At 38.9% G+C, this 15,844-nt stretch overlaps 1 protein-coding gene across 6 annotated transcripts in view; it reads right to left on the reverse strand.

The window, feature by feature from the left end:
* The window catches only part of CBX5 (chromobox 5), a 34,652-nt gene that overhangs the window by 16,225 nt on the left and 2,583 nt on the right, over positions 1–15,844 (reverse strand). For 4 of the 6 annotated variants that reach the window (XM_044941800.2, XM_006063712.4, XM_006063713.4 and 1 more), the window contains one exon: positions 1,406–1,584. In XM_044941800.2, the coding sequence (XP_044797735.1) occupies positions 1,406–1,542 (137 nt within the window). In that variant the 5' untranslated portion in view covers positions 1,543–1,584. Of the gene's footprint in view, positions 1–1,405; positions 1,585–3,092; positions 3,232–3,333; positions 3,459–15,844 lie in introns of those variants that run through there. The other 2 variants (XM_006063715.4, XM_006063716.4) reach the window with 2 other exon arrangements.

A 15,844-nucleotide genomic window follows, 5' to 3' on the forward strand; every position in this document is an offset into this window, starting at 1 on the left:
AACAACCTTAACTATATTCCAAAGGCTCCCGATCACACCTTTGTCCAGAGGTACTGACAAAATATTCAATCTTTTATTAAAGTTTCACACTTTAAAGTTGTGATGTTCAATACGGTAACTACTAGCCACATATGGTAAATGAACATTTGAAATGTGGCTAGTATGAACTGAGATGTGCTTTAAAATGAAAAATATATAACAGATTTTAAATTCTTAGCATGAAAATATAAAATTTCATTAATAATTTTTGTATTAATTTTGAAATAGCATTTTGATGGGAATGTCTAATAAAATATATTATTAAAATTAATTCCACTTTTCCTTAATGTAGCCACCATAAAATTAAAAATTACATCTGGCTTGCATTCCATTTCTATTGAACACTCCTAGGAGCCTAAACCAGTTCCTATCAGCTCACTGCTGTTCAGAGAAATCCATTCTTTGCTATCAGGCATCCTGGGAAGAGAATTAATGAGAAATTAAGGCAAAATGCCTAATGATTACACAGCTTCATGCAATTCACTTTTCAAGCTACCTCTTCTATGCTTCAGTATGTGTATATTTACTTCAGCACTTAAAGTCAGTTACTGCCTAACTCTGAATACTCAACACTTCAGTATCATTCTTAAAGCTCACTGACGTGAAAGAGGGGTTTTAAGGTCTTTAAAATAAATAATAGTAAAAAAGACAGATTGAAGAATAAAGATTATATTAAAAAGTGTTATTGTAGAAAAGAGGTGGAATGTATTTGAGTCTTCACTCAATTTCTTTTGCGTCAGTTTTATATATATATATTTTAAATTTTTAAAAATAAATATTGGGTTTCAGATTTAAGTCTCTTATTAGGATGAGTGTTAAAAAAAATAACGAAGATGAGTGTTTCATCCTAGGACACTTTTGAGGGCCAAGGGTCATTATGGAGAGCTATGTGATCAACTACAACTTCTACTTAAATGTATGTATTTTAGTTTGGTTACATCCAAAAGAATAATAACAGTTTACACTTAAACTGACCTTATGTGTCTGACTCTATACATTTCCCCAACATCTCTACGATATATACTATTTCTTATCCCTATTTCATTGAGGAGGAAGGAAGATTAAGGAACTTCACCAAGATCACCCAGCTCATACTGTAAGTGGTGGGAGCAAGAATCTGGACCCAGGCAATCTGGCCCCTAATCTATGCTTGTAACCAGTTCATTACACTGCCTCTCAAAAGCAGTCTCATTAGAACATCAGCTCCAAGAAGCGGAGACTTTGCTTAGTTTACTGCAGTGTCTTGCGACTCTTAGAAAGGAGTACAGGCGAGGAAAGAATAAGACAAAGATGATGATGGCTCACAGGGAAATGAACCAAAGCTGTCTACCTGCCTGAGTCCCAAAGCATGAGACAAAGTACTTACTCGGAAAAGCCTTTCCACTTCAGTAGATATTCCACTTGCCCCTTAACCACACGCCTGTCTAGCACCTTCTCCACAACATACTCCTCCTCATCTTCTGAAGAAGAACTGTCAGCTGTCCGCTTGGTTTTCTTTCCCATGTCTCACGCTGATTCACCTGAAGGACTAAGGCCACCGGCTTCCTGCAAATGGGAAGGACAAAAATGGTCAGAATCCATGTGAGCAGTTAAAATGTTCAGTCTCTTCTTGATGGGATGCAGCGGGTATAACACAAAGCTGCCATGTACCTTTCTCTTGGGTCTTGAAACATTCTACAGATGAGTCCTAAGAATGTAACCAAAAATGGGCAGATCCCCACTTTCTTAATTACAACTTTCTCTTCGGCTCACAAGATCAAAATTATTAGATGGCCACAATTATCTAACTCTAATTTCAGATTCCATAAAACAAGTAGTGTGTGGTATTTTACTCCTGGTACCTCTACAACTGTCTACAAGTCATAAACTGGAAGAGAAATATGGAAAACCTTCTATTTAAGATTTTCTATAAAAATGAGAAAAAAAAAAAGAAAAGCCACCAAAATCTAACTTTCCTCTGCTCTGAGCATTCTGAACAGTCTCTTAGCAGGACAAAAAAGGCCTGCTCGGGCATGTTTCACCACATTTTCAGTGACTCGGTACATTTCCCTTCAACAAATTGAGCTTGTCCCTTCAGAGCATCCATCAGCTCACAAAAGCAAGGCTGACACCTCAAATATATTAAGCCTCATCTTTCATTTGGGGATAGAAGGGAGGCAGGGAAGAGAAAAATATTTTTTTGTCCTAAAAATCAAAACTAGTCATTGGGCTGTTCAGTAATTCTTAAGGCTCAACTAATCCAAATATTAAGGAGGTACCTCTCCTCTTAACTGGAGCTGACTTTGGGCCAAAGGAAGAGGAGGAGGAAAACAGAGATCTGGTCCCAGACTCACAGCAACATGAAGCCTCCAAACACAGAAGAACCATTCATAGGCCCAAGGAAAGCTGAAGCAAGGCAACACAAATGGAAATTGAGTTAAGCTCAGAAATATGCACACCCAGGGGGTATGCAGCAGAGACTCTGGTGTTTAAAATTCTCTCCTTGTTGTCACCACAATCATTTTTAAGAATTCTTCCTTAACCATGTTAAATGGTGCCTAGAGTCTGGATTATAGAGTAGCAGGGATTGTTTTCTTAGCTGAACTCCATTTTATTTTGCTGTAAACCTTAAAGCTTTTTTTTCAGCATTCTAAAAACATTTTCTTTCTGATCAGATGACCACCCCAGGAAGAGGAAAGGTCACTAGTAATCTCAGAATTTTGTCTTTGAGTACCATAAAAAGTTGCATTAATCAATTTACTGCAAACTAGCAAAATTTAGGGAATTATTCCAAGGATATATAGTTGTAACTCATACCTCCAGAACTTACTAGCAATAGGTGTGCCCACCCAAAAAACTCTTTTTATCAAAATACTTCATTGGGATGAGGGAGTGGGAGTGGGGGGAATGTAAGGTAAGGAGTTTCAAAATAATTTTTCCACGGATTCAGACGAAAGTCCTTAAGCTTCAAGGGAAAAAAATCTGATTTATTTAAAATAAAAGCAGCCTCCAACCTCACCAGAGACAGGAAATGTCATATTCCAGGGAGAATACCCCACCCCACCCCCACTCACCTTGGAATTTCCGGGAGCTGAGCAGATTAGGTCAGAGAGCCAGGGTTAAAACCAGCCCCGGGTTACATGCATGCAGTTAAGCATTGTGACTATGGCCTCCCCTGCCTCACGAGGAAAAACAAGGATTTACATATGTGTTCTTCAGTTTCAGGGAGGAAAGAGGACAATCTCCTTTTATACCTTCATGCAGAAGAGGAGCCCCAAAGGTAGAAGATGAATGGGGGTTCCCTCCTTTACCTACCGGATCGCCCCAGTTCTTTCTTTCCCTCTGGGCTAACAGGAGGGGCCTCCCCTCCCAGGTCTGGGGCTTGGCGGGCTGGCAGCTCCCCCGCCCCCACCCAGCTGCCTAGGCGCCACTGCGCAGCTGTCCCAGTCCGTTGCCATGGCAACTGGCAGCCTTACTAGACTAAGGGGGGAGAGAAGCAAACGGAAAAGTTAAAAGGCTTAACTTTCCTTTTCAGTGAAAGCTGGGTGGAGAAGTTGGAAGGTACCTCCCTTGGCCTCAAGTCTAAGGCATTCAGAGCTCCAGGGAATTGGCTCTTGGGTTTTTAAATCCAGAACTTGTGCTTATTTCTCTAAGAGCACTGGGAATTTAATCAATAGCATTTTAAGATCTAACAGGATTATCGCTCAACTGGAAGTGGGGGCGGGGAAAGGCTAGATCCTTCTACAACATGATCAGGACAAACTACGACCCCCTAATCCAGCCTGCCAGGAACACTTTAGGCAGGCCCTTTCTACCATCTGTCACTGAACAGTTAATTAAAACTGGGAGGCGGGGGAGGTGCAGGGAGTAACAGGAAAGGGAGAAGTATTTCAAAGATACTATACAACTTTCCTTCTTGGGGGATTGCTAGATTCAGAAACAGAATCCAGAGACTTGAAGCACGACCGAATTTCAACTGAAATTATAGACAGAAAACAATTTAATTCTCCAGTAGTTTTAAAAAACAAGGGAAAGGAACAGTCCAGTCACAACCATTACTGTTAATTGAAAACCACTTCTCATTAGTTGTTTTTATAATATTATAAAAAACATTTTTAAATAATTACCCACTTGGAACATTAATTATACAATATAATAATCAAAACCTTGTGTATTAAAAATTCCTAATACTTGAGAAAAGGAGCACTGAGATAAAGAAAAGAGACTTAAGAGACTTGCAGTCCTGTGAATATTCCTTTCTGCTGGTCTTAAAGAACATTTTAGAGAGCTCCACAACTCTGCTCTCTTCTTTACAGATATGAGTCTTTTAGAGACAAAGGCTGCTGCCACAAGAGAGTATGAATAAGGGACAATCAAAAGCAAAGAACCCAACTGAGGGGAAAAAAAAAAAAAGAATGGTGATTATTCTGCCTATCAAACAAGAAACTGTAGGGTATGAGAGCACAATGGGCAGTTTTCAACTATGAGAATTTCTTCAACTTTGAATAGACTCATCAGGAAATCTGAGTAAAATCTGCCTTTCTCAACTCTTGTAACTTTTTAAAACTTTTCCTAGTTAAGGGATATGAAAACAATGCCAAAGGAATTAGATCAGAGTTGTGATTCTGTGATTAACTTGCCATGTGTGATCCTGAGTAAATAAATTTTAAGTCTAACCCCAGAATCACTAAGGGGGGCCAAATAAATCCCCACTGCCTACCTCCAAGGGAAAGGGTGAGTTTATGTTGAAACCAAAGGCTGTTAAGTCCCCCAAGAGAAGCGTTTATAAAATATTACAGGGCCTAATACAACAGCAGCAGGAAATACGTGACCTTCCAAATTCCTAAGCCATTAAGCCATATTACATGGAGTAACTCCTGCAGTTCAACATGTTAGAGAGCAAGAAAGGAGGAACCTTGTCTTTGTTAACCTGCTGCTGGTAAACCAATAAACTTTCAGAGAAAAGGCAAGTAACCTTTTCTCTCAAGGGCAAAATTCTTACTCCTTAAAACTCAGGAAAACATTGGAGACGGCAGAATGAAAAAACAGCAGTTCTGTGAAGGGATAAGGGACAGGAAAGAATGACAGCAATAGTAAGATTTTAGTGAAACCTTTCAGGGAAAACAAGGGGATCCAATGAGGAAACGGACAAAAACATTCTGGTGTCCCATCTTTCTCCTTAAAACATCAGGAAATAAAGAACCAGATCAATTCCCTCTTTCCCACTCTTAAGAACTGGCTAAAAGGCACATGGCTAAGATCCCTTTCTCTTTGGGAAATGGGTTTTGCAACAGCTGACAAATCAAACTGGGCCTGATGCCAGGAGTCAGAGTCCAACCATAATATTCTGTAAAGAATGGCATGCAATTGTCTTGTAAATCTCCTGGACAGTCACAGATCAGAAGCTGGCAAGGATGACGACATAGTTCTGATGGAATGTGTCTTATCTTAACCTTGAAGTTACAGATCTGCTCAGGAGCAGCAGTAAGAAATGAGAAATGCACTCAGACATAGGAGGGGACATAATTCTCTTTTAGACAGTGCGACCCAGTGTATTAGGGTCAAATGAAACACAAAGCCAGACGGACAATTTAAGGGCTAGAGCCTGGACCAGATAAAGCATCTAGACTGGTGGTTCACGCTGAGCTTGGGAGCAGGGAGTACTCCAGTGTGAGAAATGAGACATGGCTGGCAGGATGATGGAGAGATTAAGGTAGAATCCCGATACCATGCTGGAGGAAGAGAGGCCGAGCCTCTTGAGCACAACCTTATTATCCGTATGGAAATCTCCATGGGAAGCGGTGAGCTTCTCAAGTCCCGTCTTTCAGACATAACATATCTCAGCCTTTTCTTGAACACACACAGGAACTCTCTGGTAAAGGCATCAACAACTACAGACAGAGTCCAGCAATTTAAGTGCCCATCAGATCACGAGAAAGAGCAGGCCCCACCAACCCTTCATATCAATGATACAAGGCAAATTCACCTTACAGGCAAGCCCCTGTGTGCTGGGGGAAAACACCTAAGCCAGGGAATCTGGTGAGAATTCAGCCTTGGACAAACATCAAAGACCTTTGCGGTCAGGCAGTCAGAACGTACATTCCAAGTCGATGACAGGGAACTTCTTTAACAGATGAAATCTTCCAGAAAAAAAAAAAAAGAGAGAGAGAAAACGGGAAGAGGTGAGGAGGTGAAGCAGAGAGGGACCCAAAAATCCCACACATTTTAAGGGTAAAAGAAGAATAAAAAAAACGTAAAAACTGCCAGTCCCCAGAAATTAGAGAGGGTATCACAGAAAGCTGGGGCAACCCAGAAGAACAACAGATGTCATGATTAACTGTTTGCATTAACAGATCAATACTGGAAGCAGAGAACCACTCACATGAGACCGTTGGTTTCTGTACTCTGCCCAATCCCTCCATTCACTGCTTTTCAATGTCAGTTGTCCTGGTGGCTTTTGCATTTTCATGACGACTTACAAGCAAAAGCATACACACACATACTTATGTGTGTATATACATATGTATACACACAGTGTGTGTGTGTGTGTGTGTGTGTGTGTGTGTGTGTGTGTATATAAACTAGGACTTCCCTGGTGGTGCAGTGGTTAAGAATCCATCCACCTGCTAATGTAGGGGATACAGGTTGGATCACTGGTCCAGGACGATTCCACATGCGCAGGCACCACAGCTACTGAGCCCACACTTTAAAGCCCAGAAGCCACAAGTAACAACTACTGAGCCTGTACACCTGGAGTCTGTGCTCCTCCACATGAGAAACCACCGCAATGAGAAGGCCACGCACCACAATGAGGAAGCCCCACTGACCACAACCAGAGAAAAAGCCTGTACGTAGCAGTGAAGACCCAGGGCAGCCAAAATACACACACATACATATATATAATAATCCTAAGTCTTTCTCTAAGCTTTCTTTGTATTGTTTAAAAAGTAACAAAAGCAACTGCTAAGTTGCCTCACTGAACTACCCGCTGAACTATTGTGGGTAGTCAAACCAAGTGTCAAAATGCATTCATCAATGAGCTCTTTTATATAATTTTAATATAAATTTTATAAGCACACTAAGAACACAAATCTTCTATAAAAAAAGTCATTCTAAAGAGCAGAAAAGGGCGAGGGCATATGCAAAGGTCCCTCTCACATGTATTAATTAAATATGCCACTGACAGGCGACTTCCGTTGGTCCAGGCTTGAGAAACTCCCAAGTCTCCCCTAAGGCCCTTGGGGAAAGCTGTTGGCTTATGTGAAGATTAAACTGTCAGCTACAGCGTTGTCTTCAAGGCGTCCTCTTTATAGCCCATTGTAGCAAATAAAACAGATGAAAGGAAACCAAATTTACAGAACCGTTTTAATCTGGTCTGTATTCTTTGCTCTTTATAGATCTAGAAGTACCAATGGTTTTAGGTTTGCCACATATACAGCATAAAACTAAAATACCCTCTATAAAGATGTTTTCTTCCACTAGATTTATGATTTCCAAAGTATTAGCCATGTGGCATCTTAACAAAAACACAGCATAGAGATGCACATTACAGCTGTCCTGGCTGTCTCAGGTTTTGTTAAATGGGCTGATAACTATCACTCCACATCCACCAAAAGCGCATGAGCACCCAATTCAAGAGGAGTTAAAAGCTTTTTAAATGTCTATTTAAGAGACTGGATTAGGAAAGAGTTGAGGAGGAAGATTAACTGTGGTCGTTAACACCCCTATCATTAACAAGCCACATATAGGCAACACAAACTTTATTAATAGAGATGAGTGTGGAAAGAGGAAATGCTCCTCCCTTGGCTAGCAGAGCTCCAGTTCTCCATCCTTTAAAAATCAGGCCAAGGCACTGCATCCACCAGTCACAGAATTATTCTGGGGCAAAGTATCCTATTTGCTGATTATCTAATCCTCCTGCACCAGCAAGCAAGGGAGTAAAGAGTCTTCTCTTCTTTTAGATTAAAACATATACATTATAAATGGAGATAAAAGCTACCCTGTAAATGTCACTGTATTGTCCTCCAAGCTCTGACCCCATTAAAAAATATAAATGAATGTGTACTACAGCAGTTCTCAGAACTCAGTTTTATGTTTGGTTCATTGGTATATTTAGCAGTAACACACAAATTCTTGATATCTCATTACCAGATCACAATCCCACAAAATAATCTTACATGGGATTTGTTTTTTTCCTACATTCAAATCTACTGTGCTTCGTCTCCCAAGTGTCTGCTTTCTCTAAATTTAGTTAGGGCACAAAGAAAGCCATCATGGGCAAGAGGTTAGCTATTCAATTGTTTCTCGATTCAAGAGAAAGTAGAATTTGGTACCACTAAGGGGAAATGTCTTCCAGATGGTGCCTCTGAACACCTCTATCCTTGGAATGTACTGAATTTCTCAAAGCACCACAGTCTCTGGCAAGTGTTAACTCACACCCACTCCTCTCTATTAATTAAATATGATGAAGCATGAACTAGTAGAGCTTGTCACCTTTCATGAGGAACCTGGCAATTTCTCCATAAATTTTAAGAAAAATGGATAAGAGTACCATTTGAGTAGATGACTGCGAATCTCAGATTTTTACATACCACTTCGGCAAATCATGTTCACAAAATATGGAGGAGTTAAAAGAGAACTGAAGTGCACATCCCCAATTAAAATTACAGTCATAAAGCATTTCTCAAATAGTCGTAAACTTTAAGATTCAAACTTATCTAGCTTGTACAGATTTTGGTTATCAGCAGCTTAAGAGTTACAATGGCTTCTTCAGGTCATTTCAACATATCCTCTATTAGAAGGAAGAGCTTCTACTATGCCTAACAATTTACATTCTACCACAGTCTTAGTTTAGCAAAGACATTCAAGAGTCATAAAAATTAATTTGCATAACCATAAACTAAAATCTCTAATGTAACTATTGAGATGGTATTAGACTTTAAATCAGTATGCTAAAATCTGATTAACACATCCTGACAATAAGTTTTTATATAATTGGAATAAGAAAGGTATCTCCGACTGTAAAACCTCCAGGAGTAAAAGAGAGCATTCCTTCAACATATGGCATAGTTTTGTGCTCTGCCATTACCTTGGTGTATTAGCAACATGAATTATATTGAAGTCACAGCCTACAATTTAGATAAATAAAATCAACCCAGTATTGAACTTTTTCCCATCCCATACAACGGTATCCTTGGCAGCTCCTTGGCTATCTATTAAGATCCTGACCAATTTCTCTCTGTGGCAATTTAAAAGCTGTAAAAAAATACATAATGGGTGATGACAGGAGAAACAAACCCACACCAGAAATTATTGAACCTTGTACATCTTTGCAAGTGTCTCTATTGACATATAAGTGTGAGTTACTATGCTACAATATCATAAAAGTGTGCTCTACACTTTAGATATATTGACAGTTAAATGCAAAGAAAGGCCACCATCAGATAAATGGCTTAAGGGATGGCCAATCTCAGACCACCCAGCTCTTCCACTGAGCATTGTGCACATTGCTTAAGCCAAATAAGATGTTTCTTTTTGTCCAGCTTCCAACCATCATCCCAACTCAGAGCCTATGCCAAAAGGATGATACAGTAATACTGACCCTTGCTCTAAAATTCTCTGGTTGGTTATATATTTATTGAGAGCCAAGTAAGTGTCAAATACTGCATGAGCACTGAGTTTAAGCCCGTCTTCAACCTAAGAACTAAGCTGAAGTATCACCAAGTCTCTCCCGGGTTCAGTCAGCAGTGGCTAGCACCATCCCAAAGGCTGCTGTAAAAAAAAGCTACTAAAAGGGCAACTAGTTAACAGTAGCAGTATCAGAACTAGGAATAAGATAGGAGTCCTATCCCAACTAGATCACCAAAAAGTTGAACTACACAGGTCACTTAACCTAAGGTGTTAGCACTTTGCCCTGCTTATCTCACAGGTCTGCTGTGGGGGAATAAAAAAATTAGATATTAGAAAACTTTTAAATATATAAAGCAGAGAAGTTAAATGTCTGATAGTAGATGAAGTTAAAAATACACTTCTATCTTCTGGTAGAGTTTGTGTAGAATTGATGTTATTTCTTCCATAGAAGTTGGGGAAATTCACCTGTGAAGCCATTTGGACCACGAGTTTTTCTCTGTGGGAAGGCTTTTAACTACAAATTCCATTTCCTTAATACACATAGGAATAGTGAGGTTCTTAATTTCTTCTGAAGTGAGCTTTGGTAGTCTTTCAAGGAAGCCATTCATTTTATCCTAGACATTAAATGCACTGGCATAATTGTTCATAATCCTCCCTTGTAACTCTTACAGTGTCTATTGGATTAGTAGTGATATCCCTTATTCCTGATGTTAGTAATTTGTCTTTTTTTCACTGATCAAACTTGCTCACTACATTATCTTCTCCCAAAAAAACAACTTTCAGTTTCAGATTTTATTCTCTACTGGTTTTGTTTTATATTTCATCAACTATTCACTGTTTTTACTTTCACTATTTCCTTTCTTCTGCTTACTGTGGGCTTGATTTTTAAAAATTGAATGAATTTGTCATGTAATATTTTAAGGTATACAGCATGTATATCTTTGATACATTTATATTTTGTAATATGGTAGACCGTGTAGTCATATTTATCACATTATATAATTACAGTACAATATTATCCATATTCATGATATGATGCATTAGGTCTTTGATTTATTATTTTTAAAAATACTTTTATTTTTGGCTGCACTGGACCTTCACTGCTGTGTGAGGGCTTTCTCGAGTTGTGGCGAGCAGGGGCTGCTCTTCGCTGCAGTGCACGAGCTCCTCTTTTTGCAGAGCACGGGCTTCAGGTACACTTGCTCCAGCAGTTGCAGCTGCGGGCTCTAGAGCATGGGCTCAGTGGCTGCGGTGCACCACGTGGAACCTTCCCAGACCAGAGATCGAATTCACGCCCCCTGTATTAGTCGGTGGATTCTTATCCACTGTGTCATCAGGAAGTCCTGCATTAGGTCTTTAGAGTTTATATACTACTTACTACAACTCTGTACCCTTAAACATCATCACTCTTATCCCTTTTTCTGGGTTAAGATAGAAAGACTCTAGATCTTCCAACCTTTTTTAAAAAAACCTTATATTTGTATTGGGGTATAGCAGATTAACAATGTTGTGAAAGTTTCAGGTAAACAGCTAAGGGACTCAGCCCTTCATCTACACATGTCCATTCTCCCCTCAAACCCCCTCCCACCCAGGCCACCATGTAACATCTACCAGCACTCCCTGTGCTATATGGTAGGACCTTGTTTATCCATTTTAAACATAGCAGTGTGTCCGTGTCAATCTCAAACGTTGTCTTTTTAATTACAGCATTTAATACTATAAATTTTCCTCTAGGCATTGCCTTGGCTATATCCCACACATTATGTCATCATTTTTATTCAGTTCAAAATATTTTCCAATTTTGTGTGTGATCTTGTCTTTGATCCATGGGTTACTCAGAAGTATATTGTTTAGTTTCAATTATTTGGGGTATTTTCCAGGTGTCTTACAGTTACTGATTTCTAATTCCATTACAGCCAGAAAACATACTTTGTAAATCAAATCCTTCTGAGATTTATGACAGATGGTCTGACTTGTTAAATACTGCTATGCACTTGAAAAAAATGTATAGTGGAATATCCTATGAATGTCTATGGTATCAGACTCACTGACAGTGCTATTCAAGTCTTTACTGCTTTGCTGTCTACCTGTTCTATTAATGGGCTTCTCAGGCCGCACAGTGGTAAAGAATCTGCCTGCCAATGCAGAAGACTCTGATCCCTGGGTTGGGAAGATCCCCTGGAGTAAGAATGGCAACCCATTCCAGTATTCTTGCCTGGAAAATGCCATGGGCAGAGAAGCCTAGCAGGCTAAGTCCATGGGGTTGCAGAGTCGGACACAACTGACCCCAGAGCACACATTATTTCAGTTTTGTTTTTTTTTTTTAAACTAAAAGGTGTTAAAGTTCTATTGTTTTCTTTCTTGTATTTTGATGATTATTAGTTGTATAAATTTTAGAATTGTTTCCTCTTGATGAATTGATCCCTTCATCATCTACATTAGTGTTAACTCTTTGCCCTACTTACCTCATGTCTGTTATGGAAAAAGAATAAGACAACTTTGGAAAGTACACAGGAAACAAAAGATAAAATGTTTGATAACAGAAGTAGTTAAAAATAACTTTAATGAATTTTCTGAACTATCTGTTTTATCTATCCTTGTCTCCAACTACACACATAAATGAGGCTTGCCTATGTTTATCAGATTACTAGATATAATTTACTGTTGTGAAATACTGAACAAATTAGCAGTATATTACCCTCCACAACTCCCTGTGAGGTGAGTGAGTCTTACTGATTTAGGGATGCGGAACAAGGCACATGGAGTTCAAGGATTTGCCTCAGAAACCAAAGATAGATTTCCTAGCCCGTTGGGTTGACCTCTTTGTACAGGGCATTTTATTCTGACATAATTATGCCCGTTGGCTCAGATATGAACTTGTTTTATTCTAAGAATTGTAGATTACAATCAGAGAAACACTTGAATTCAATTTGGTTCCTCCACTCCCTGGAAGAAATAAATAATGAGTGTGTTATAAAACTTGATCTTGAAGCAGTCCTTTCAATGACACCATCTCAATCCCATGATTTCTGGTGTGCTTCCTAGCAGTGAAACATGATGCCACAGGCACTCCGTAAGTCTGAAGAGTAAGACTGCACATCGGAACTTCCCTGAAGGTCCAATGGTTAAGAGCTTCCACTGCAGGGACTAAGATCCTGCATGCCGCACAGCCATAAGAAAACAAGACTGCAAGTGAAAAATTTTAAATCTAGGTCCATGACCTAGTTTCAGGTAGAAAAATCTGTCAGTTCTTTCTCCCCCTTAAAATTCTGCTTACTCCCCTCTCTTTAAAAAAAAAAATTTATCTTAACTGAGGTAAAACTGACTTTAAGTGTTTAAGTTTGATGAACTATTCTTACTGGATAGGAAATCCAGACTACACAGTCCTCAGCCTCATTGGAATGACTGAGAAGTGGTTCAGCTAGTCTATTACACTCGTTTTAGAAAATCACACCCAAGTACAGGTTTGTTATCACGTGTTAATACCCTGAGAAATTGACAACCAGACAATAACTCAGTTTTCTGTCCCTCAAGTTCTAGGGAAAACCAGATGGACTATATTGGCCCAAAATATAAGAACGAGTTATTGATTTGCATTTAAAATTGACTTCAAAAATAAACTCCCAAGACAATGTAGCAGTCACTTCATAAAAAATTTTAGGGCTAGAGAACTATAGTTATCACCTAGCCAATTCCTTCCATAAGAAACTAAGGACCAAAGAAGGCAAATTGCTCACTTTGAGTTTCCTGAGCCTTTGCCTACTCTCCCCACCACTTGCTCATTTTAAAAAATAACCTTTTCTTTTTTGAATTAGGTAATATTTATTTGGATAGGGATTAAAGAACCAGGGTACAGTAGTCTGAATGATGCCCCCCTCCACCCCGCAAAGATATACATGACCTAATCCCTCAAAGTTGTGACTATTACTTTATATGGCAAAAGATGTGCTTTAAAGATGTGAAAGGAGAAATTTATCCCAGATTATTAGGTGGGCCTTAAATGCCATCACACATATCTTTTTAAGAGAGGCAGGAGTTCTGAGAGAGACATATAGAGAAAGCAATGTGAAGACTGAGCAGGGAGTGAGGAGGCAAGGAAAACAGACAACCACCAGAAGCTAGAAAGGCAAGGAAGGGATTATCCCCTAAGGCCTCCAGAACCCGGCTCAACACCTTGATTGCAGACTTCTGGCCTTCAGAATTGTGAAAGAATAAACTCTTGTTGTTTGAAGCCACCAGGTTTGTGGTAATTGCAGCCACAAGAAACTAAGACACAGGGGAAATAAAATTTTAAAAATAATAAACCAAACATTTATAAAACTAATTACTGATGCAAAAAGAACTGTGCTTTAAATGACCCAAAGAATGCCTAAATCCTTTAATCTTTCATTTTAAAGGTAAGTTGAGGCAATCAGAGGATGCAATTTACCTAAAAGGATGGCAGATCTGAGCAGACAAATTCAGAAAGGTCTAATATTTACAAAGCTGCTAACAAGAACAGTGTAGGTTTTCCCCCAAACATGCTAGCTGGTAGAGCTCCCGGGCAGACTAAACATAGGCAACAGTTGTCACTGTGGGTGTTCTGCCAACACAAGTGTAAAGTTGTCATCAGAAATGAATATGTGGCTTCGAGTGGCTTACAGAAATCCAACAAATCTGCGTCCTGGACTCTGCACAAGCCAACTCTTCTCAGGATGACCTGGACTCCTTCCCATTAGTACAATGATCAGTTAAAGCCATCCTCTACAAGGAGGGAAGGGAAATCAATTTATGTCAGAGAAAAAAGACAATTGCCCAGAGTCTAAGGTCATCAATAACAATGTGTAAATATCAGCCACACTGAGTCAGTTATAAATGATATCTAGCACTATAATTTATTGCTTTTAAAGTCAACATCCAGAGCATTTAGGCCCAATTTCATGTTAGGTGAATGGAAATAAAAACAGACAAAGTAAAAGGACAAGAAAAAAATGCTTTACAGGAGATGTGATATGAGCTATTTCAATAAGATATAAAAATTATGCTATGTGGTTAAATAAATGGTAAAAGCAAAAAATACTAGTCTTCCTCAGAAACCTCTGTATTCTGGATACTGTTCTCTCTTTTCCAGAAATATTGTCAAGGGCTCTGAAAATCACCAGAACTTTCCTAGATATATAAAAATCCAGTCAATTCAAAGGTATGCTCTGTCTTTGTCTTTCCCCAGTTATCATCCTGCTCACCTCCTACCTGAGAGAAGCTTTCTACCTATTGGATTTAATTTTCCTTTTAGGTAACAATCATTTTATTGAAGAAGGAAATGGCAACCCACTCCAGTGTTCTTGCCTGGAGAATCCCAGGGACGGGGGAGCCTTGGTGAGCTGCCATCTCTGGGGTCGCACAGAGTCGGACACAACTGAAGCGACTTAGTAGCAGCAGCAGCAACAATCATTTTATGTTTGGACGCAACAGGATATGCCTCTAAGTTCTAAGCACAAGTGTCTGAAATTTTTGTAACACAGACTCAGCATTTTGTATTGTTAACAGAGTGTACAAGTTAACAATCAAACCAAGTTCTCCAAAAGCAAGAAATAAGTCTAAACTTTGGATTTTCAATATGATAGTCTCAGATTTCAATTAAAAACTACTCACCAAAATTTGCCCACCAGAGAGAAATGTTTATCAGACCTATTAACTATGACAGTGTAAGAGAACTTACAATAAAACAAGCAACTTTTATTCACACATCACAGTAAACCAAAAAGTCTAGGTACAATTCCTGAAATTTTTCAAATAAAAAAATACCATTAAAAAACATCAAATTAAGATCACTGATTAATTTGTTTATAGACCAAAGTAGGCAGGGCTGGAGATGAAAGGAATCTACTCAGAGAGTAACCTAGGGAGGCATGTTTTGGTTTACCTGTTCTTCAAGTCAGTAATTCTTTTCCCCCAAAGTATGGGTCTCTAAACAGCTGAAAAATCAGTTCAGCAGAAATCAACCTGTGTTTTTAAACAAATGAAATAGAGTACTATAAATGAGAAAATGTCAGAATGCTTTGCATATCTGTTTGTATAGTGAAACTTTAAAGGAAAGAGGATTAAGTGAGATGAGAATGTAAGAAGCATCTGAAGCAAAGTCTACCTCTCCAAAAACTTATTTACCATTATTTTAGGAAGCCAAACACAAGATGCAATCAGTGTTTAAATGGAAAGA

This window comes from Bubalus bubalis, chromosome 4, assembly GCF_019923935.1.
Source record: "Bubalus bubalis isolate 160015118507 breed Murrah chromosome 4, NDDB_SH_1, whole genome shotgun sequence".
NCBI lineage: Eukaryota > Metazoa > Chordata > Mammalia > Artiodactyla > Bovidae > Bubalus > Bubalus bubalis.